Genomic DNA, 25006 nt, shown 5'->3' on the forward strand with positions numbered 1-25006 from the left:
ACAGGGAATGCTCTGACTGAGGACAGGACCCCACAAAGTCCTTTGGGGAGACAGAGAGAGAGTATGCCAGCACACACCACAGCGCTATATAATCAGGGATTTACACTAACACAAAGTGATTTTCCCTATAGCTGCTTTACAAATACAGTTTGCGCCTAAATTTAGTGCCCCCCCCCTCTCTTTTTTACCCTTTGAGCCTGGAAACTGCAGGGGAGAGCCTGGGGAGCTGTCTTCCAGCGGAACTGTGAAGAGGAAATGGTGCCAGTGTGCTGAGGGAGATAGCCCCGCCCCCTTCACGGCGGACTTCTCCCGCTCTTTATATTTATATTGTGGCGGGGGATTTTTGCACATATATAGTTTATCAGACTATATTATGTGCTGTTCGCCATGTAAGGTACTCTAATTGCAGCCCAGGGCGCCCCCCCCCCCCAGCGCCCTGCACCCATCAGTGACCGGAGTATGTGGTGTGTATAGGGAGCAATGGCGCACAGCTGCAGTGCTGTGCGCTACCTTAATGAAGACCGAAGTCTTCAGCCGCCGATTTCCAGGACGTTCTTCTTGCTTCTGGCTCTGCAAGGGGGATGGCGGCGCGGCTCCGGGACCGGACGACCGAGTCTGGGCCTGTGTTCGATCCCTCTGGAGCTAATGGTGTCCAGTAGCCTAGAAGCCCAAGCTAGCTGCAAGCAGGTAGGTTCGCTTCTCTCCCCTAAGTCCCTCGTAGCAGTGAGTCTGTTGCCAGCAGATCTCACTGAAAATAAAAAAACCTAATAAATGCTTTCTTTACTAGAAGCTCAGGAGAGCCCCTAGTGTGCATCCAGCTCGAGCCGGGCACAGATTCTAACTGAGGTCTGGAGGAGGGGCATAGAGGGAGGAGCCAGTGCACACCAGATAGTACCTAATCTTTCTTTTAGAGTGCCCAGTCTCCTGCGGAGCCCGTCTATTCCCATGGTCCTTACGGAGTACCCAGCATACACTAGGACGTCAGAGAAATGGTGCTGAAACGCTGCTGGGTCCGCTCTGAGAAGCTCCGCCCCCAAAATGGCACTATTTTTCCGCTCTTCACAAGGATTATACTGGCCTGAGGTAAAGTGCTGGCTGAGATCCATGGACCCCAACAGGCTTGCTGACCAGTGTAGGGGCTGGTTCAGGGCGCCCCTCACAGCGCCACACTAAGTACCGCTGAGACTCCGGAGCGCAGTTAGTACTGCGCTCAACCCCACTGCTGCCATCTTCACACAGGCCCCCCCGCTTGTTAGGGGGGGGGGGGTCAGTGACTCACTCGCCACTGATCTTCAGCTCTGTAAGGGGGTGGCGGCATGCTGCTGGGGTGAGCGATCCCCTGTGGCGGGGAACGATCTATCCCCTCAGGAGCTCAGTGTCCTGTCAGTGGAGATAGTGGCTCAGACCCCCCGCAGGGCAGACACTACTCCCCCCTTAGTGCCCCAAAGCAGCGAGGCTGTTGCCAGCAGCCTCCCTATAAAATAACCTCTGTAGAGCTCCCCTAGCTGTGACCGGTTCCTCCGGGCACATTTCCTAAACTGAGTCTGGTAGGAGGGGTACAGAGGGAGGAGCCAGCCCACACTCTCAAACCCTTAAAGTGCCAATGGCTCCTGATGGACCAGTCTATACCCCATGGTACTAATGTGGACCCCGGCATTCTCTAGGACGTAAGAGAAAAAATGTCTTGCCTTTGAGAAGAAGCCCAGAATGTGACCAGCTCCCTCAGGCACTAAACTAAGACTGGCTTGTAGGAGGGGTACAGAGGGGGAGGAGTTAGTCTTCTAAATTCTTAAAGTTCCAGCTCCCAGTTAGCACACAATCTATACCTAGAGCACTTCAGTGACCCTAGTGGATGAAAGAGAAAAAGGGAAATGAGCATCCAAAACGTAGCTCTTGAACTGCAAGCATCATTTGACTACATTGGAGACTTCACGCATGCGCAGTGATGTTTTTCAAAAGTAATACCTGGTGTATGTACACCAGTAATGCAATCTGTGGCCGCTCAGTACACCAAGCTGTGACTTGGTAAGCCACCCTGTGACCAGCATGTCAAACACAACTAGTGGATTATTTTTTTATTTTTTTATTTATTGTACTGCACTGCGTAGGGATGTAATGTGTGAGACCACATGTATATGAATGGTAAATCGGACACCAGATATGGAGCTCTTAATGTAGTTGTGTCTAAGGAGTTATAAATTCTGTCATTCTTTTACATCTGGGTGTATTACATACCTAATACACTGTATGGCGGTAATCACACCACTTTGAAAAATGACCAGAAATGTATGCATATTTCACTCCCGTCTGCGTTTTGTTTTACAGTTTACAATTCTTAAAATTGTATTCGGTTATTAATATTATGTTGCATATACTGTAAGAACGCCTAATTTTATTAAATTCAGTAAGGGCCCATGGAACACCGTAATAACACAAGTCTTCTGCAGCAACCTAGCAGCAATAACTGTCTGACCACACTCTGAAATGCACTAATTCACGCTCAAATGTAGATGCAGAGTTGGGAAATTCAGCGATATTAAATACACAAAATGATGCAGCATTACCTACCACGGTAAGCAGCGCTAATTGAATCCGGCCCTTTGATTACAGTGCCATCATCATGGACTACGTAAATGTTCACAATAAATAATAATAAATAAAAGATTTATGGTAAGAACCGTTACTCTTTCTGCAAGGTACACTGGGCTCCACAGGGAATAACATATGGGGGGGGGGGGGGAAGAGTAGGATCTTGATCCGAGGCACAGACAGGCTGAATGCTTCGATGCATAGGATGCATAGCGCCGCCTCCTCTATGACCCCACCTCCATGCACAGGAGCTCAGTTTTTGTCAACCAGTACAATGCAGTGGCAGGTAAGAGAGACGACGACCGTTAGTGGCCACATACACCACACACATGACAGGAGAGGGTGTCAGCAGCTAATGCCATACCAACCCAAAGAAACCAAGTGCATCAGGGTGGGCGCCCTGTGGAGCCCAGTGTACCTCGCAGAAAGATTTAACAACGGTAAGTTCTTACCATAAATTTAATTTTCTGCTGTTGGGTACACTGGGCTCCACAGTGAATAACATTGGGGATGTCCAAAAGCAGTTCCTTATGGTAGGGGACGCACTGTAGCGGGCACAAGAACCCGGCGTCCAAAGGAAGCATCCTGGTAGGCGGAAGTATCGAAAGCATAGAACCTTAGGAACGTGTTCACTGAGGACCAGGTAGCCGCCTTGCACAATCGTTTAAGGGTCGCACCACAGCGGGCCGCCCAAGAAGGTCCAACAGACAGAGTAGAATAAGCCTCAATGGTAGCAGGAGTTAGAAGACCAGCCTGTACATAAGCATGTGCAATCACCAATTTAATCCACCAGACCAAGGTCTGCTTATTAGCAGGCCAGCCACGTTTGTGAAAACCAAACAGTACGAAGAGAGATTCAGACTTCCAAATGGAAGTTCTCTTCACATAGATACCACATCTAAAGACGGCTCTCCAGAAGACAACTACGGAGAATCAAAGGCAGGAACCACAATCTCCAGGTTAAGGTGGAAGAAAGACACCACCTTAGGTAGGTAACAAGGGCGTGTTCTGTGAACTGCCCGATCACGGTGAAAAATCAGATAGGGGACTTACAGGACAAGGCACCCAAGTCTGAAACGCATCTAGCAGAAGCAATGGCTAGCAGAAACAAGACCTAAAAGGGAAAGCCCCTTAAGATCCGCAGATGCAAGAGGTTCAAATTGAGATACTTGCAAAGCCTCCAAAACCACCGAAAAATTCCAAGGGGACACAGGTGGGACATAAGGAGGCTGAATGCACAACACACCCTGAGTGAAGGTATGAGCATCAGGCAGAGATGCAATTTTTCTCTGAAACCATACCGGCAAGGCAGAAATATGAACCTTGAGGGAGGCCAGAAGAAGACCTAAGCTGTAGAAAAAGCCAAAAGTTTGGCTGTACTAAACTTGTAAGCATCATGATTGTTATTCACGCACCAAGCAAAGTAAGAATTCCAGACCCTATAGTAAATCCGAGCAGAAGCCGGCTTATGGGCCTTCAACATAGTTTGAATGACTGCCTCCGAAAAACCTTTGGCCCTCAGTTCAGAAGCTTCAAGAGCCACGCCGTCAAAGCCAGTCGGGCTAAATCCTGGTAGACACAAGGGCCCTGAACGAGGAGCTCTGGTCGTTGTGGAAGTAGAAGGGGACGCTCTAACGAGAGGCCCTGGAGGTCTGAGAACCAATGCAGTCTGAGCCACGCGGGAGCAATCAAAAGTATGCCCCCTCCTTATTTGAACTTCCTTATCACTCTGGGCAGCAGAGACACTGGAGGGAACACATATGGCAACCAAAAGTTCCGTTGGATTGCCAGTGCATCCATGAACGCTGCTTGAGGATCCCTTGTTCTTGCTCCGAAGACCGGAACCTCGTGGTTGTGTTGAGACGCCATCAGATCTACATCAGGAGTGCCCAACTTGACCACGAGGAGTTGAAATACTTCTGGATGGAGGCTCAACTCCCCGGCGTGCACGTCCTGGCGACTGAGAAAGTTCACTTCCCAGTTGAGGACCCCCGGAATGAACACCACCGATATGGCTGGCAGATGGCGTTCCGCCCACTGAAGAATTCTTGATACTTCCCTCATTGCCATGCGGCTTCGAGTGCCGCCTTGATGATTTATGTACGCTACCGTGGTTGAGTTGTCCGACTGTACCTGAACTGGTCTGTTCTGAATTAAATGCTGGGCCAGGCTCAACTCGCTGAACACGGCCCGCAGTTCCAGAATGTTTATCGGGAGGCGAGACCCCTCCTTGGTCCACCGACCCTGAAGGGAGTGTTGCTCCAACACCGCGCCCCAGCCTCTCAGACTTGCATCCGTCGTCAGTAGGACCCAGTTGGAGATCCAGAAGGGACGACCACCGCTCAAACTTCAGACATGACCTTGGTGAAGACTCATGGGGCCGTGGTCAAACCAAGAGGTAACGCCCAAAATTGGTAATGTAGGTTGCCAACTGCAAACGTCAGGTACTGCTGTTGCGACATTGCAATGGGAATATGCAGGTAAGCATCCTGTATGTCCAGGGAGACCATATAATCCACAGGTTCCAAGGCCAGAACAACAGAGCGAAGGGTTTTCATACAAAACTTGGAAACCCTGACAAAACTTATTCAAGGACTTGAGGGTGAGAATAGGCCTGGAGGACCCATTCGGTTTCAGGACTACGAACAGCGGTTAATAGTACCCCTTGCCTCTGAGATAGAGGCACTTGTACTACCACTCCTGTGTCCAGGAGGGATTGTACCACCGACTGAAAGGGGACTGCCTTCACTGGGCCCGACGGAAGGTCTGATGGGCAAAACCGATGAGGGGGGCGTTTCTTGAAGGATACGGCGTAACCTCAAGTGATTACTTCCTGTACCCAGGCATCGGAAGTGGTCTTCAACCATTCCTGGGTAAACCCTAGAAGTCTGCCTCCCACCCTGGGATCCCCCAAGGGGAGGACAGCCCCATCATGTGGCAGGCTTGTCAGTTTTGGAAGCAGGCTGACAGGCAGCCCAGGCCCGTTTGGGTTTGGGCTTAGCAGGTTTGGAAGTGCGAACATGTTTCAGGTACACCTGACCTTTTGCTTTTCCTGGATGACTAAAGGAAAAAGAGGAAGTACTCTTGGCCTTCAGCACCGAAGGAGCAGTACTAGGCAGACATGCCGTTAAAGCAGAAGCTAAGTCAGCCACTATCTTGAGATCTTCTCCAAAAAGAATGTCTCCCTTAAAAGTACCTCCAGGGTTTTCTTCGAGTCCAGATCTACAGAATACAGCGAGCCAGGATAGATGTAATAGAAGCCTTGGCCGCCAGAATACCGGCATCAGAAGCCGTCTCCTTCTCATAATGAGAAGCTGTGACAATATAAGACAGGCAACTCTGCCTTCAACTCCTGGGCCCACGCCTCAATGGCCACTGCAGCCCAAGTTGCTGCAATAGTAGGTCTATGCGCAGCACCAGTTAGGGTGTAAATCGCCTTTAAACAACCCTCCACGCGCTTATCCGTCGGTTCTTTAAGGGATTTGACAGTAGTCACAGGCAGAGCTGAGGATACTACCAGCCGCGCCACCTGAGAATCCACTGGCGGGGGAGTCTCCCAATTTTTACTGATCTCCGCAGCAAGAGGCTGGCGAGCCATTCTTGTGAGGTGTGAATTTCTTACCTGGAGTTTCCCAGAATTCCTGACGTATGTCCACTAATTGGTCAAAGTCAGGTAAAACTAGCTTAACCACTTTCTTACGTTTGAAACTGTCCAGTTTCTTAGGAAAGGCATCAGGCTCTGCGTCAGTGATATGAAGAATCATCCTGATCGCCTTCAACAAGTCAGGAACATCTACCTGTGAACCAGACTCCCCATCAGAACTATCAGGATCAGAATCTGAGGGGTCAGTATAGACCCCATCCTCATCAGATGAGGTGTCTGGGACAGTGGTAGACTGAGGAAGTAATGGCCGTTTAAATGACGCCTCGGTCTTAGGCGGGCGAGAGTCAGATTTCTTTTTAGTCAGCGACTGGTTTAGTTGCTGTAACGGATTGGAGATTTGATCTGCCCAAGGCGGATTAACTGTAGGGACCCTAATCGGTTGTACTGACACAGGAGGTCCCGTAAGGGGTGTAAGATTTGTTACAAGCGTAGTTAGTAACGTGGAAAATGTAGCCCAAGGTGGGTCATTTTGAACCCCCATTGCCACTATTCCACTGGGGGGTAGGGAACCCCCAGAACCTGAATTCTCTGCTGCCAAGTTTCCCTCAAACATGACTGCAACGTTACCGCCACACACTGTGGGATCAGCTCCAGCTCTGTTGCCCCCTGTAGCTGACATATCTGAAAGCACAATCTCAGGCAACACAGTACAATATCAGCAGCACAATACCTGACAAGCACCCCCTGTGCAGCTAATATAAACCGCAACAGGGAATTCAAGAAGTATATGGTGACCAAAAACCACAAAGAAAAAATAAGATTTTACTCACCGGTAAATCTATTTCCTCGTAGTCCGTAGTGGATGCTGGGGACTCCGTAAGGACCATAGGGAATAGACGGGCTCCGCAGGAGAGACAGGGCACTCTAAGAAAGATTTAGTACTACTGGTGTGCACTGGCTCCTCCCTCTATGCCCCTCCTCCAGACCTCAGTTAAGGAAACTGTGCCCAGAAGAGCTGACATTACAAGGAAAGGATTTTGGAATCCAGGGTAAGACTCATACCAGCCACACCAATCACACCGTATAACTTGTGATAAACTTACCCAGTTAACAGTATGAACAAACAGAGCATCAACCAATGGATGCCAACATAACATAACCCTTTATTAAGCAATAACTATATACACGTATTGCAGAAAGTCCGCACTTGAGACGGGCGTCCAGCATCCACTACGGACTACGAGAAATAGATTTACCGGTGAGTAAAATCTTATTTTCTCTAACGTCCTAGTGGATGCTGGGGACTCCGTAAGGACCATGGGGATTATACCAAAGCTCCCAAACGGGCGGGAGAGTGCGGATGACTCTGCAGCACCGAATGGGCAAACACAAGGTCCTCCTCAGCCAGGGTATCAAACTTGTAGAATTTTGCAAATGTGTTTGAACCCGACCAAGTAGCAGCTCGGCAAAGCCGTAATGCCGAGACCCCTCGGGCAGCCGCCCAAGAAGAGCCCACCTTCCTTGTGGAATGGGCTTTCACTGATTTTGAATGCGGCAATCCAGCCGCAGAATGAGCCTGCTGAATCGTGTTACAGATCCAGCGAGCAATAGTTTGCTTTGAAGCAGGAGCACCCAGCTTGTTGGATGCATACAGGATAAACAGCGAGTCAGTCTTCCTGACTCCAGCCGTTCTGGTTACATAAATCTTCAAAGGCCGGACTACGTCAAGCAACTTGGAATCCTCCAAGTCACAAGTAGCCGAAGGCACCACAATAGGTTGGTTCAAATGAAAAGATGACACCACCTTTGGCAGAAATTGCGGACGAGTCCGCAATTCTGCCCTGTCCATATGGAAAATCAGATAGGGGCTTTTACATGACAAAGCCGCCAATTCTGACACACGCCTAGCCGAAGCTAAGGCCAACAGCATGACCACTTTCCACGTGAGATACTTTAGCTCCACAGTCTTAAGTGGCTCAAACCAGTGGGATTTCAGGAAACCCAACACCACGTTAAGATCCCAAGGTGCCACTGGTGGCACAAAAGGGGGCTGAATATGCAGCACTCCCTTAACAAACGTCTGAACCTCAGGCAGTGAAGCCAGTTCTTTTTGAAAGAAAATGGATAGGGACGATTTCTGGACCTTTATGGACCCTAATTTTAGGCCCATAGTCACTCCTGACTGTAGGAAGTGCAGGAAACGACCCAGCTGGAATTCTTCTGTAGGGGCCTTCCTGGCCTCACACCAAGCAACATATTTTCGCCATATACGGTGATAATGCTTTGCTGTCACGTCCTTCCTAGCCTATATCAGCGTAGGAATAACTTCATCCGGAATGCCTTTTTCCGCTAGGATCCGGCGTTCAACCGCCATGCCGTCAAACGCAGCCGCGGTAAGTCTTGGAACAGACAGGGCCCTTGTTGCAACAGGTCCTGTCTGAGAGGCAGAGGCCATGGGTCCTCTGTGAGCATTTCTTGCAGTTCCGGGTACCAAGTCCTTCTTGGCCAATCCGGAACAATGAGTATTGTTCTCACTCCTTTTTCTTACAATTCTCCGCACCTTTGGTATGAGAGGAAGAGGAGGAAACACAGACCGACTGGAACCCCCACGGTGTTACTTGTGCGTCCACAGCTATCGCCCGAGGGTCCCTTGACCTGGCGCAATACCTTTTTGTTGAGGCGGGACGCCATCATGTCCACCTGTGGCAGTTCCCGTCGATTTGCAATCTGCGTGAAGACTTCTTGGTGAAGTCCCCCCTCTCCCGGGTGGAGGTCGTGCCTGCTGAGGAAGTCTGCTTCCCAGTTGTCCACTCCCGGAATGAACACTGCTGACAGTGTGCTTACGTTATTCTCCGCCCAGCGAAGAATTCTGGTGGCTTCTACCATCGCCACCCTGCTCCTTGTGCCGCCTTGGCGGTTAACATGAGCCACTGCGGTGATATTGTCTGACTGGATCAGAACCGGTTGGTCGCAAAGCAGGGTCTCCGCTTGACTTAGGGCGTTGTATATGGCCCTTAGTTCCAGGATATTGATGTGAAGGCAAGTCTCCTGCCTTGACCACAGCCCTTGGAAATTTCTTCCCTGTGTGACTGCCCCCCACCCTCGGAGGCTTGCATCCGTGGTCACCAGGACCCAGTCCTGAATGCCGAATCTGCGACCTTCGAGAAGGTGAGCACTCTGTAGTCACCACAGGAGAGACACCCTTGCTCTGGGGGATAGGGTGATTAACCGATGCATCCGAAGATGTGATCCGGACCACTTGTCCAGTAAGTCCCATTGGAAGGTCCTCGTATGGAACCTGCCGAAGGGAATGGCCTCGTATGATGCCACCCTCCTTCCCAGGACTCGAGTGCACTGATGCACTGACACCTGTTTTAGTTTTAATAGATTCCTGACCAGTGTCACGAGCTCCTGAGCTCTCTCTATCGGGAGATAAACCTTTTTCTGGTCTGTGTCTAGGATCATGCCTAGGAGAGGCAGATGAGCTGTAAGAACCAACTGCGACTTTGGAATATATATAATCCAGCCGTGTTGCAGTTTCACTTCCAGAAAAAGTGAAACGCTGTTCAGCAACTGCTCTCTTGATCTCGCTTTTATGAGATCGTCCAAGTACGTGATAATAGTGACACCTTGCTTCCGCAGGAGCACCATCATTTCCGCCATTACCTTGGTGAATATTCTCAAGGCCGTGGAGAGACCCAACGGCAACGTCTGAAATTGGTAATGACCATCCCGTACCGCAATTCTGAGGTACGCCTGATGAGGTGGATAAATGGGGACATGAAGGTATGCATCCTTTATGTCCCGAGTCACCATAAAATCTCCCCCTTTCAGGCTTGCAATAACCGCTCTTAGCGATTCCATCTTGAACTTGAACCCTTTCAGGTATATGTTCAGGGATTTTAAATTCAATATGGGTCCGACCGAACCGTCTGGTTTCGGGACTACAACATGGTCGAATAATAACCCCCTCCTTGTTGAAGGAGGGGAACCTTGACCACCACCTGTTGAAGATACAATTTATGAATTGCAGTTAACACTGTTTCCCTCTCGTGGGGGGAAGCCGGCAGGGCCGTCGGTGAGGGGGCATCTTCTCAAAGTCCAGCTTGTATCCCTGAGACACAATATCTATTGCCCAGGGATCTAACAGGGAGTGAACCCACTTGTGGCTGAACTTACGAAGGCGTGCCCCCACCGGGCCTAGCTCCGCCCCCAGCGACATGCGGTGGATTTTTGTAGAGGCCGGGGAGGACTTCTGTTCCTGGGAACTAGCTGTGTTGTGCAGCTTCTTTCCTCTGCACCCGCCTCTGGCAAGAAAGGACGCACCTCGGACTTTGTTTCTTTATTCGAAAGGCTGCATTTGATAATGTCGTGCTTTCCTAGGCTGTGCAGGAATATAAGGCAAAATATCAGAATTACCAACTATAGCTGTGGAGACCAGGTCCGAGAACCCTTCTCCACACAATCCTCAGCCTTCCATATGCCTCTTAAGACGGCATCATCTGTCCATTGCATATTCTACAGGACACGTCAAGCAGAAATCGACATAGCTTTGACTCTAGGACCCAGTATACTCATGTCTCTTTGGGCATGTTTTATATATATATATATATATATATATCTATCTCTCTCTCTTAAGACAGCATGTTTAATTATATATATATATATATATATATATATATATATATATATATATATATATATATATATATATATATACACACACACATATATATATACATACATACTAGGGTCTCAATCTCTGCTGAAAAGGTACCTGTCCACGCTGCCACAGCGCTATAAACCCATGCCGACAAAATCGCCGGTCTGAGTAGTATACTAGAATGTGCACGCTATCTGCAGGATCCCTGAGAATAGCTAGTGCTTCCTTCTGTGCAAACGGGACACCCTAGGGGAAGATTCCCATCACATCCTGGCCCTAGTGGGGAAAGGATACTGCTTGAGAATTTTTTGTGGGAAGCTGCAGTCTCTTGTCTGGAGATTCCCGCTCTTTTTCCTCATGAGAGGAGGGGAATTTACCTCAGCTTTCTTCCCCTTAACATGTGTACCCTTGTGTCAGGGACAAATGAGTCATCAGTGATATGCAAATCATCTTTTATTACAATAATCATATTGAATACCTTTCAGCCATCTTGGCTGTAACTTTGCATTATTGTAGTCGACACTGGAGTCAAACTCCGTGTCGATATCAGTGTTTATTATTTTGGATAGTGAGCATTGTGAAACTCTGAAGGTCTCTGTGACATAGGGACAGACAAGGGTAGATTTCCTGTCTGTTCTCTAATCTTTTGTGAAATAAATTCACCTCAGCTCTTACACATATCCAAACAGGTGTCGGCGTTGTCGACGGACACCCTCTCACACACATATTTGCTCTATCTCCTCCTTAGGGGAGCCTTTTACCTCAGACATGTCGACACACGTACCGACACCACACACACAGGGGATGCTCTATTTGAATACAGTTCCCCCACAAGGCCCTTTGGAGAGAGAGAGAGAGAGAGAGAGAGAGAGAGAGAGAGAGAATGCCAGCCCACACCCCAGCGCTATATGACCCAGGAATCACACAGTAACTTAGTGTTAACCCAGTAGCTGCTGTATATATTGTTTTTACGCCAAATTTATGTGCCCCCCCTCTCTTTTTCACCCTCTCTATTGTGCAGGGGAGAGCCTGGGGAGCTTCCTCTCAGCGGATCTGTGGAGAGAAAATGGCGCTGGTGAGTGCTGAGGAAGAAGGCCCCGCCCTCTCAGCGGCGGGCTTCTCCCGCGATTTTGTGTAAAATTAATGGCGGGGGCTCATGCATATAACAGTGTCCAACTGTATATATGCTGCTTTTGCCAGGAGGTACTTAATTGCTGCCCAGGGCGCCCCCCCCTGCGCCCTACAGTGACCGGAGTGTGTGGGTGTAATGCGGGAGCAATGGCGCACAGCTGCAGTGCTGTGCGCTACCTCATGTGAAGACAGGAGTCTTCTGCCGCCGATTTCGATGTCTTGTTGCTTCTGCCGGCTTCTGTCTTCTGGCTCTGCGAGGGGGACGGCGGCGCAGCTCCGGGAACGGACGACCAAGGTTAAGATCCTGTGTTCGAACCCTCTGGAGCTAATGGTGTCCAGTAGCCTAAGAAGCGCAACCTAGCCGCAGTTAGTAGGTTTGCTTCTCTCCCCTCAGTCCCACGTAGCAGAGAGTCTGTTGCCAGCAGAAGCTCTCTGAAAATAAAAAACCTAACAAAAATACTTTATTAGCAAGCTCAGGAGAGCCCACTAAAAGCACCCAGCTCTGGCCGGGCACAGATTCTAACTGAGGTCTGGAGGAGGGGCATAGAGGGAGGAGCCAGTGCACACCAGTAGTACTAAATCTTTCTTAGAGTGCCCAGACTCTCCTGCGGAGCCCGTCTATTCCCCATGGTCCTTACGGAGTCCCCAGCATCCACTAGGACGTTAGAGAAATATACAATGAGTATATCTTGTGAGACGCCTATATCCGATAATAAACCTGACGCACTGAGCCCCCTCAGGTCATAGAATATAGGGATAGCAATCTGAGTGAGACATGAAATGGAGGTCACACACAGCAGCTACATGCACACACATCTAGTCACAATGTACAATGCAGAAATTAGGACATGCAATAAAACTGCACTGGACTAGCAATACAAAGAAATACTCAGTTTAGCTATATAATTAGTAGATATATCAATGCACAGTAAAGACTGGATGTATATCACAGGATACTTGTACTATATAAACCTGACCAAATGCACTGTTTTTTTAACACTGTCAATAGACATGTAGAATCCTTAAATGTCTTGTAAAATGCACATCGCTGACGTGCAGGCTGGTTTACAAAGGAGGATTTGCCCAAACAGTCCCAGGAACAGTGCTGCTCTGTGTAATGGCACCCAAACACTGACTGGGAGTGAAGGGGAGAGATATATGCCGCTCCAGGGCGGGAACATTACTGTAAATGGCGCCCTGGGGCTGGGGGAGGGGCTACAGGTCCAAGCCTTATCCCCCTTCTGGACCTCACCACTGGAACTATGGGCTGTAATAAAAATGTTTTTTATGAAGAAAAACCGACCTGTGCCCTTGCCCTGGTGGTTTAGTGGAGTCCCGGCCCGACCACAGTGTCCATGCCAGCGCGCGTGTCCGGTCTCCCACTGGCCGCGATTTCAGTGGGACCCTCCTAGGGGACCCACTTACCTCCTCCCTGAGTGCGGCCACGCGATCCAGTAGAACTTCGGCGAGTGTGTGTCTAACATAGAGCAAACCGGAGACTCCGTTGCAAGTACCCGGCAACCAGGGCGCGGGAGTATACAGCGCCGCTGGGGGAGGTGATAGAGCTGCAGCAGGAGATGTCTGACTGACATCTATCACTGCTGCAGCCCTTGAAGTCTTCTGTCTTTGCTTAGAAAAGCTCTTCTCAGGGCTGCTGCAGCAGCCCACCTGTTGTATGCCTGCTTACTGCATGGCACCAACTACAAAACTGAGCTCCTGTGCACGGAGGCGGGGTTATAGAGGAGGCGGCGCTATGCATCTTGGGAACAGTCACAGCTTTGAGCCTGTTGGTGCCTCGGATCAAGATCCTACTCTACACCCCGATGTTATTCCCTGTGGAGCCCAGTGTACCCTGCAGCAGAAATTATTATTTGTTATCTGCCTGAAACCATACTCTGCCAACAATTTGTCTAATATGAAGTAGAAATCAAGTTATTTTTGAAGACTCGCTACAGGTGTTTTGATAAAATACTACAAAAATCTTTTAACCTGTGCACTAGTTAAGTGGGCTGGAAAATGTGAACCGTTAAGAATCCAGAGGACAGACTTTAGCCACCACTGACCTAGACCATATTCAAGCTACCCGTCTTTTAAGAATTAGTCTTAGAAATGACTTAGTTTTAAGAATAGTAATAATATACAAATAGTTTTGTTTTTTTTAAATCAACCTGATTCCATAAAATAAAAAAATAAAAACACTGTACAACACATTCTTACCTGTAAGAAGCTTATTGCCATTAAAATGAGACTGTAAGAGCTAATCCCGCCAGTAAAAACTTCATTCAGATCTCTTTGAAGGAGAAACTGTTTCAATACTAAAATCAAGTAAGGAAGCAAAGAGTATTCCTATAGAGGGTAAGAAAAAAAAAAAACCATATAAAAAGGTACGTACTTCACCCATATTAAGGACACATTATTACACACCCCTAAAACTAATTTCAGACCTACTTCGCAAGGGTGTGTGTGGGGGGTTTCGGGGGGGAGCTGGGAGACAAACATAAGACATTTTACCTTTATGCAATCCTTGATGAACTGAGCTGCCTTCACACCAGTTCTAACATTAAAACTGATGTCCACTTTGACATCTGTCTCCAAGTCTGTCAGTTTAATAATTGGTACCTGAAAATTAAAAATTAAAAACTAAAAACTCAGCATTATCCAGAAAAAAAAAGTTGATATAAATGTAAAAAAAAAAAAAAAAAAAAATTCACATCCCTCAAATACTGTAGGGCCAGTTAGAATACAGGTTTAGTATCTCATATCCAAATATTCCGAAATACGGAATATTCCGAAATAGACTTTTTTGAGTGAGCGTGGGATAGTTAAACCTTTGTTTTCTGATGGCTCAATGTACACACACTGTTTAATACACAAAGTTATTAAAAATATTGTCTTAAATGACCTTCAGGCTGTGTGTATAAGGTGTATATGAAACAAATGCATTCTGTGCTTAGATTTAGGGCCCTCATTCCGAGTTGATCGCTCGCTAGCAGTTTGTAGCAGTCGTGCAAACGCTAAGCCGCCGCCCTCTGGGAGTGTATTTTTGCTTAGCAGAATTGCGAACGAAAGGATCGCAGAGCGGCTACAAAATAAAATTGTGCAGTTTCAGAGCAGCTCCAGACCTACTCAGCGCTTGCGATCACTTCAGACTATTCAGTTCCTGTTTTGATGTCAACGCGCCCTGCATTCTCCCAGCCACGCCTGCATTTTTCCTGGCACCCCTGCTTTTTTTCGAACACTCCCTGAAAACGGTCAATACACACCCAGAAACGCCCTCTTCCTGTCAATCACTCTGCGGCCAGCAGTGTGACTGAAATGCATCGCTAGACCTTGTGTAAAACTCCATCAGCCGTTGTGAAAGTAAGACGCGCGTGCGCATTTCGCCGCATATGCAGAAGTGCTGCTTTTGTGCCTGATCGCTGCGCAGCGACCGAAAACAGCTAGCGAACAACTCGGAATGACCTCCTAGGTCCCATCACCATGATCTATCATTATGGTGTGCAATTATTCCAAAATACAGAAAAATCCGATATCCAAAATACTTCTTGTCCCAAGCATTTTGGATAAGGGATAATCAACCTGTACTCACTTTACAAAAAAAAAAAAACTACTTTTATTCTTCAGACGGTAGCCAGCTCATTCACCATGAACACTTACCCTTAAACATATTTTGTGAATTTTGGCAATTCCTTCCGCAATCCTCATACAACAAAAAGTTTATGAATTTACATGCTGTGCGGTTCAACCCACAAGAGGTCCACTACATATTTCTACAGTTTACACACCGAATTAAAAAAAAAAAAAAAAAGGGGTAATCAAATCACGTTTTGAGTTATTAAAATATAATGGCACAGGTGACAGACCACAATACAGTAAACCCTACACAATTGCCTAAAAAATAAAACATTTATGTCCCTGGATTCAATCAGTTTAGGACAGCAATGCTTCACTAGAAATAGTAATTCGTTTTTAAAGACCGTTAAAGAATAAACCATCACCATTTCCCTTGGGATATTAACTACAAACTCTAGCGAACATGAAAGAAAATAAAAATTTTACAGATGGATACGCCGCTATCTTGACCGTTTCTGCGCCTTGGAGGTTTAGTCACGCCTAAGCGATAGCGTAGGTTGCAGAGTTAATCACAGACAGGCGCGACAAGATACTCAGCATGCAATACACATCTCCACCACTGGGTGGCCAGTGCTCCACTAATCCAGTACTTTAATTTGAATAGCGTCTGATTGATCTACAGTACAAGCAAATGGTCAGTGATGACTAATGTTAATATACTGTCCTCCTGTACTGCATAGTGTACACACAGATGGTGACCAATGGTCAGACGGAAAGAGTAAAAAAAAAAAAAAAATAGTTTATTCAGACGCAAACGAACGCGTTAACACTTGTGTATGCAGACGCAACTAATGTGAAAGGAATAATGTAGCTCATTGACTTTACAGTGCGTACAGTGCACTAAATGAGCGTCCGAGTCCCCTAAATGCATAAATGATCACCAATGGGAGGAATCGCTGCTTGCATTACTTTTACACATGAACTTAGGCTAGCGGTGAAGGCTCCCACCTCCCACGCTGAGGGTCCCGGGTTCGATTCTCAAAGTAAAAATCTATATTTTTTTCCCCGACATTCACTTTAAATCTTGCCGGGTTGAACACGTGTTCAACCTAGTAAGCTGTGTAGTGTGAACAGAAGCCGTGTTGAGGCGACACGGCTCCCGTTCAGTAAATGGAAGGGCGGCGCTGGGAAATCATGTGATCTCCCAGCACCGCCCGTGCTGCGTCAGCAGCAGAGTCACCAACCCGGCAATATGCAGGGTTGGTGAGCGCTGTGGGAAAGTGGGCTGTAGCACGGGTCGCAGCCGTGTAAGGCTCCCGGCTGCGACATGTGTTACAGGTGGAAAAGGGGTATAAGTATAACAGAGAGAGATAACAGCTTCTTCCTAAGTTCCTGGACGCCAAATCACCGTCCTTAGTATCTCTGTACAGTATGTTCTGTTAGGGTAGTAATTAGCTGTTCATGCTAATTAGCTGTTCACTAAAACCCTGATTTATGTGAAACCTGTGTGCACACTTCGATTGAATGTTTTACAATGGAGTACACAGAAATAAATAAATAAAGTGAATGTCAGGGGCAAAAAAATAATATAGATTGGCACTTTGGGAATTGAACCCGGGACCCTCAGCGTGGGAGGTGAGAGCCTTCACCGCTAGCCTACGTCGCTGCATGGAAGATACAAAAGTTCATGTGTAAAAGTAATGCAAGCAGCGATTTCTTCCCATTTGTGTTCGTTTATGCCGTTAGGGGACTCGGAAGCTCATTTAGTGCATTGTGCATACTGTAAAGTCAATGAGCTTCATTATTCCTTTCACACATTAGTTGCGTCTGCATACACAGGTGTTTTAAAACGTTCATTTGTGTCTGTATAAACTATTCACACAGTGATTTGGCATCCAGGAACTTAAGGAGGAGGAGCTTTTATCTCTCTGCATTATACTTAATACTACAGGATTTGGATGCTCACATATCCCTATCAATAGACCATACTGTATCACGTTCGTTTGCATCTGTATATGCTGTACCATAAATCTTTTTCTGCAGTGGGGTACACATGGGTTCTACAGGGAATTACATCGGGGATGTTCTAAAGCAGTTCCTCATTGGAGGGGATGCACTGTAGCGGGCACAAGAACCCGGCGTCCAAAGGAGGCAAACTGGGAGGCAGTAGTATCGAAGGCATATAACCTTATGAACATGTTCACCGAGGACCACGTAGCCGCCTCACACAATTGTTCAAGGGTCGCACCACGGTGGGCCGCCAAAGAAGGTCCAACCAACCGAGTAGAATGGGCTTTGATGGTAGCAAGAGCTGGAAGGCCAGCCTGTACATAAGCATGTGCAATCACAATTTTAATCTATCTGGCCAAGGTCTACTTGTTAGCAGGCCAGCCACGTTTGTGAAAACCAAAAATAACAAAGAGGGAATCAGATCTAAGAGAAGCTGTCCTCTTCACATAAATACAGAGAGCCCGTACCACATCCAAAGACTGCTCTTTGGAGGATAAACAGAGAGGTTAATGCCAGAACCACAATCTCTTGATTAAAGGTGGAAAGATGACACCACCTTAGGCAGATAACCAGGGAGAGTTCTAAGAACCGCACAGTCACTGTGAAAAATCAGAAAGGGTGACTGACAGGACAAAGCACACAAGTCTGAAACCCGTCTAGCAGATGCAATAGCCAGCAAGAACAAGACCTTAAGAGAAAGCCACTTTAAGGTCCACAGACTCAAGAGGTTCAAACGGAGACTCTCGTAAGGCATCCAGAACAACCAACAAATCCCAAGGAGTTGCAATTTTCCTCTAAAACCATATTGACAAGGCAGATATATGACCCTTGAGGGAGGCCAGACAAAGGCCCAAGTCCAGGCCCTTTTGCAGGAAAGCCAAAAGTTTGGCAGTACTGAACTTGCATACATCGTCATTTCTCCAGCAGGGTCCACAGGTTATCCAAAGGATAACAATGGGATATGATGGAGTGTCAGCGGATTGGCACCAATCAAAGCTTTCTGGCCTCCCAGGATGCAACGGGCCCGTACATATATCCCCGCACACTGGTTAAGGCAAATCAGATTTTTGTTTGGTGAGGCAGGAGCCGGACCATGGTCAGAGGGCTGCTGTTTTTTAGTAGCCCTAAGCTTTCTTTTTTTATTTTTATAGTCTTGCTATTTTTTTTATTTTTTTTTGAGTGATCTTTCTAAACAGCATCTTATACACATTAGAAAGAGTCGCTCCAACAACTCTCCGCCGGGTCGCAACAACGCTTACCCACGAGTACAGTGCTGTTTCGGCGGGCATCTGTCGGATATACTAGCAGGTTCATCAGACATTACCAGGCTGTGGCCGGAGCACGGAGAGAAGGCAAGGCAATGGTTCCGCTTAGCTAGATGGAATATGGACACAGCCGCACTGTTTTGGGAGGAAACTACAAAAACAGTAGCTGAAGCGCCGCCACCGCAGGTGCTCCAGCGCTAGGCCTTAGGGTCATAGGCTCCAGCAACAACATGAGGCCACGATCCCTAGGGTTGATGTCAGCAGGGGGTGTCAGATGCTCTTCTGGTCACCCCTCCCCCCGGTTTATGACCAGTTTCTGTCGAGCCTCCCGCCATGAACGGTTTCCACGCTTCCAACCCAAACGCTACCACGAGGGGACCCGGTCGCAGCATAGGCGGCTATGTTCACTAATTGCTACCACGAGAGAACCCGGTCGCAGCAAAGGCGGCTGTGTGACTGGTGCGTCAGTGTTCACCGAGCGTCTGTGTTCACTATAGGTTCATGGATCGGCAGCGTACACTAGTAGCGTCTGGATCCACTCAGCGTTCGCTAATGTATTGATCGATCCTGGAAACGAGGCGAGTCTCCTGTATCCCACTCGGAGTACGGGTTATACAGCACTGAAATCTCTACCTGTTTTGAGTACGAATAGTTATATAAGTGCCTATTGCATACAAGTCTGTATACATTTACTGTTTCTCTTGCATTGCGTCTGAATACGCTAGATAAGTTTAAACATGATCAGTAATTTGTTCTCCTACATACTTAAAAGATATGTTTGTAGATGATGTGCTCATATTGCTAATTATACTAATGTATAAAATGTGACTGACTGCTAGTGTGATTGCTGACTATTATATATGTCTGTTAATTGTCCTTTCTGATCCTCAATGCTGGTGCATGGGTAGGGTCAGATTGTACGTCACTTTAAATAAGATTTTACTTACCGATAAATCTATTTCTCGTAGTCCGTAGTGGATGCTGGGGACTCCGTCAGGACCATGGGGATTAGCGGCTCCGCAGGAGACAGGGCACAAAAATAAAGCTTTAGGATCAGGTGGTGTGCACTGGCTCCTCCCCCCATGACCCTCCTCCAAGCCTCAGTTAGGATACTGTGCCCGGACGAGCGTACACAATAAGGAAGGATTTTGAATCCCGGGTAAGACTCATACCAGCCACACCAATCACACCGTACAACTTGTGATCTGAACCCAGTTAACAGTATGACAACGTAGGAGCCTCTGAACAGACGGCTCACAACAATAACAACCCGATTTCTTTGTAACAATAACTATGTACAAGTATTGCAGACAATCCGCACTTGGGATGGGCGCCCAGCATCCACTACGGACTACGAGAAATAGATTTATCGGTAAGTAAAATCTTATTTTCTCTAACGTCCTAGTGGATGCTGGGGACTCCGTCAGGACCATGGGGATTATACCAAAGCTCCCAAACGGGCGGGAGAGTGCGGATGACTCTGCAGCACCGAATGAGAGAACTCCAGGTCCTCTTTAGCCAGGGTATCAAATTTGTAGAATTTTACAAACGTGTTCTCCCCCGACCACGTAGCTGCTCGGCAGAGTTGTAATGCCGAGACCCCTCGGGCAGCCGCCCAGGATGAGCCCACCTTCCTTGTGGAAAGGGCCTTGACAGATTTATTCTGTGGCAGGCCTGCCACAGAATGCAAGTTGAATTGTGCTACAAATCCAACGAGCAATCGTCTGCTTAGAAGCAGGAGCACCCAGCTTGTTGGGTGCATACAGTATAAACAGCGAGTCAGATTTTCTGACTCCAGCCGTCCTTGAAATATATATTTTCAATGCCCCAACGTCCAGCAACTTGGAATCCTCCAAATCGCTAGTAGCCGCAGGCACCACAATAGGCTGGTTCAGGTGAAACGCTGACACCACCTTAGGCAGAAAATGAGGACGCGTCCGCAGTTCTGCCCTGTCCGAATGGAAAATCAGATATGGGCTTTTATACGATAAAGCCGCCAATTCTGACACTCTCCTGGCTGAAGCCAGGGCCAGTAGCATGGTTACTTTCCATGTAAGATATTTCAAATCCGCCGATTTGAGTGGCTCAAACCAATGGGATTTGAGAAAATCCAAAACTACATTAAGGTCCCACGGAGCCACTGGGGGCACAACCGGGGGCTGTATATGTAGTACTCCTTTTACAAAAGTCTGGACTTCAGGAACTGAAGCCAATTCTTTCTGGAAGAAAATCGACAGGGCCGAAATTTGAACCTTAATGGACCCCAACCTGAGGCCCATAGACAATCCTGTTTGCAGGAAATGTAGGAATCGACCCAATTGAAATTCCTCCGTGGGGGCCTTCCTGGCCTCACACCACGCAACATATTTTCTCCAAATGCGGTGATAATGTTGTGCAGTCACCTCCTTCCTGGCTTTTACCAGTGTAGGAATGACCTCTTCCGGAATGCCTTTTTCCCTTAGAATTCGGCGTTCAACCGCCATGCCGTCAAACGCAGCCGCGGTAAGTCTTGGAATAGACACGGTCCCTGCTGAAGCAGGTCCCGTCTTAGAGGTAGAGGCCACGGATCTTCCGTGAGCATCTCCTGAAGTTCCGGGTACCAAGTTCTTCTTGGCCAATCCGGAGCCACGAGTATCGTTCTTACTCCCCTTTGCCGTATAATTCTCAGTACTTTTGGTAAGAGAGGCAGAGGAGGAAACACATACACTGACTGGAACACCCACTGCGTTACCAGAGCGTCCACAGCTATTGCCTGAGGGTCTCTTGACCTGGCGCAATACCTGTCCAGTTTTTTGTTGAGGCGAGACGCCATCATGTCCACCTTTGGTTTTTCCCAACGGTTCACAATCATGTGGAAGACTTCTGGATGAAGTCCCCACTCTCCCGGGTGTAGATCGTGTCTGCTGAGGAAGTCTGCTTCCCAGTTGTCCACTCCCGGAATGAACACTGCTGACAGTGCTATCACATGATCTTCCGCCCAGCGAAGAATACTTGCAGCTTCTGCCATTGCTCTCCTGCTTCTTGTGCCGCCCTGTCTGTTTACGTGGGCGACTGCCGTGATGTTGTCCGACTGGATCAACACCGGCTGACCCTGAAGCAGGGGTTTTGCCAGGCTTAGAGCATTGTAAATCGCTCTTAGCTCCAGTATATTTATGTGAAGAGACATCTCCAGGTTTGACCATACTCCCTGGAAGTTTCTTCCCTGTGTGACCGCTCCCCAGCCTCTCAGACTGGCATCCGTGGTCACCAGGACCCAGTCCTGTATGCCGAATCTGCGGCCCTCTAACAGATGAGCACTCTGCAACCACCACAGAAGAGACACCCTTGTCCGTGGCGACAAGGTTATCCGCTGATGCATCTGCAGATGCGATCCAGACCATTTGTCCAGCAGATCCCACTGAAAAGTTCGTGCGTGGAATCTGCCGAATGGAATCGCTTCGTAAGAAGCCACCATCTTTCCCAGGACTCTTGTGCATTGATGCACAGACACTTTCCCTGGTTTTAGGAGGTTCCTGACAAGTTCGGATAACTCCTTGGCTTTCTCCTCCGGAAGAAACACCTTTTTCTGAACCGTGTCCAGAATCATTCCCAGGAACAGCAGACGTGTCGTCGGGGTCAATTGAGATTTTGGAAAATTCAGAATCCACCCGTGCTGTTGCAGCACTATTTAGGTTAGTGCTACTACGTCCCCCAGCTGTTCCCTGGACCTTGCCCTTATCAGGAGATCGTCCAAGTAAGGGATAATTAATACGCCTTTTCTTCGTAGAAGAAACATCATTTCGGCCATTACCTTGGTAAAGACCCGAGGTGCCGTGGACAATCCAAACGGCAGCGTCTGAAACTGATAATGACAGTTTTGCACCACGAACCTGAGGTACCCTTGATGTGAAGGGCAAATTGGGACATGCAGGTAAGCATCCTTGATGTTCAGGGACACCATAAAGTCCCCTTCTTCCAGATTCGCTATCACTGCTCTGAGTGACTCCATCTTGAACTTGAATTTTTGTATGTACAGGTTCAAAGATTTCAGATTTAGAATAGGTCTTACCGAGCCGTCCGGCTTCGGTACCACAAATAGTGTGGAATAATACCCCTTTCCCTGTTGTAGGAGGGGTACCTTGACTATCACCTGCTGAGAATACAGCTTGTGAATGGCTTCCAATACCGTCGCCCTGTCTGAGGGAGACGTTGGCAGAGCAGACTTTAGGAACCGGCGAGGGGGAGACTTCTCGAATTCCAACCTGTAACCCTGAGATATTATCTGCAGGATCCAGGGGTCCACCTGTGAGTGAGCCCACTGTGCGCTGAAATTCTTGAGTCGACCCCCCACCGCCCCTGAGTCCGCTTGTAAAGCCCCAACGTCATGCTGAGGGCTTTGCAAAAGCCGGGGGGGGCTTCTGCTCCTGGGAAGAAGTTGCTTGGTGCTCTCTCTTACCCTTTCCTTTGCCTCGGGGCAAATATGACTGTCCTTTCGCCCGCTTGTTCCTATAGGAACGAAACGACTGCGGCTGAAAAGACGGTGTCTTTTTCTGTTGGGAGGGGACCTGAGGTAAAAAGGTGGATTTCCCGGCTGTTGCCGTGGCCACCAAATCCGATAGACCGACCCCAAATAATTCCTCCCCCTTATACGGCAATACTTCCATATGCCGTTTGGAATCCGCATCACCTGACCATTGTCGCGTCCATAAACTTCTTCTGGCAGATATGGACATCGCACTTACTCTCGATGCCAGAGTGCAAATATCCCTCTGTGCATCTCGCATATATAGAAATGCATCCTTTAAATGCTCTATAGTCAGTAAAATACTGTCCCTATCCAGGGTATCAATATTTTCAGTCAGGGAATCCGACCAAACCACCCCAGCACTGCACATCCATGCAGAGGCGATGGCTGGTCGCAGTATAACACCAGTATGAGTGTATATACTTTTCAGGGTAGTTTCCAGCCTCCTATCTGCTGGATCCTTGAGGGCGGCCGTTTCAGGAGACGGTAACGCCACTTGTTTTGATAAGCGTGTGAGCGCCTTATCCACCCTAGGGGGTGTTTCCCAGCGCGCCCTAACCTCTGGCGGGAAAGGATATAATGCCAATAACTTCTTTGAAATTAGCAGTTTTCTATCGGGGTTAACCCATGCTTCATCACACACTTCATTCAATTCGTCTGATTCAGGAAAAACTACAGGTAGTTTTTTCAGACCCCACATAATACCCCTTTTTGTGGTACATGCAGTATCAGAGATATGTAAAGCCTCCTTCATTGCCGTGATCATATAACATGTGGCCCTACTGGAAAATACGTTTGTTTCTTCACCGTCGACACTAGATTCGGTGTCCGTGTCTGAGTCTGTGTCGACCGACTGAGGTAAAGGGCGTTTTACAGCCCCTGACGGTGTCTGAGACGCCTGTACAGGTACTAACTGGTTTTCCGGCCGTCTCATGTCGTCAACTGATTTTTGTAATGTGCTGACATTATCACGTAATTCCATAAATAAAGCCATCCATTCCGGTGTCGACTCCCTAGGGGGTGACATCCCCATTACCGGCAATTGCTCCGCCTCCACACCAACATCGTCCTCATACATGTCGACACACACGTACAGACACACAGGGAATGCTCTTATCGAAGACAGGACCCCACTAGCCCTTTGGGGAGACAGAGGGAGAGTTTGCCAGCACACACCCAAGCGCTATAAATATATAGGAACAACCCTATAGAAGTGTTGTCTCCCTTATAGCAGCTTAATATATATCAAAAACGCCCAAAAAAGTGCCCCCCCCCTCTCTTTTTTTACCCTGTTTCTGTAGTGCAGTGCAGGGGAGAGTCCTGGGAGCCTTCCTCGCAGCGGAGCTGAGCAGGAAAATGGCGCTGTGTGCTGAGGAGATAGGCCCCGCCCCCTATTTCGGCGGGCTCTTCTCCGGAGTTTGTGAGACCTGGCAGGGGTTAAATACATCCATATAGCCCCAAGGGCTATATGTGATGTATTTTTTAGCCAGAACAAGGTATTCTCATTGCTGCCCAGGGCGCCCCCTGCAGCGCCCTGCACCCTCCGTGACCGCTGGTGTGAAGTGTGTGACAACAATGGCGCACAGCTGCAGTGCTGTGCGCTACCTCATGAAGACTGAAAAGTCTTCTGCCGCCAGTTTCTGGACCTCTTCGCTTTTCGGCATCTG

At 48.1% G+C, this 25006-nt stretch overlaps 1 protein-coding gene across 1 annotated transcript in view; it reads right to left on the reverse strand.

The window, feature by feature from the left end:
• The window catches only part of TENT4A (terminal nucleotidyltransferase 4A), a 383360-nt gene that overhangs the window by 163745 nt on the left and 194609 nt on the right, over positions 1-25006 (reverse strand). Inside the window, exons 6-7 of the mRNA XM_063922770.1 lie at positions 14499-14606; positions 14205-14333 (exon numbers count right to left, since the gene is read on the reverse strand). Coding sequence (XP_063778840.1) covers positions 14205-14333; positions 14499-14606 — 237 coding nt within the window. The remainder of the gene's footprint in view (positions 1-14204; positions 14334-14498; positions 14607-25006) is intronic.

The sequence above is a fragment of the Pseudophryne corroboree genome, chromosome 5 (assembly GCF_028390025.1).
Source record: "Pseudophryne corroboree isolate aPseCor3 chromosome 5, aPseCor3.hap2, whole genome shotgun sequence".
NCBI lineage: Eukaryota > Metazoa > Chordata > Amphibia > Anura > Myobatrachidae > Pseudophryne > Pseudophryne corroboree.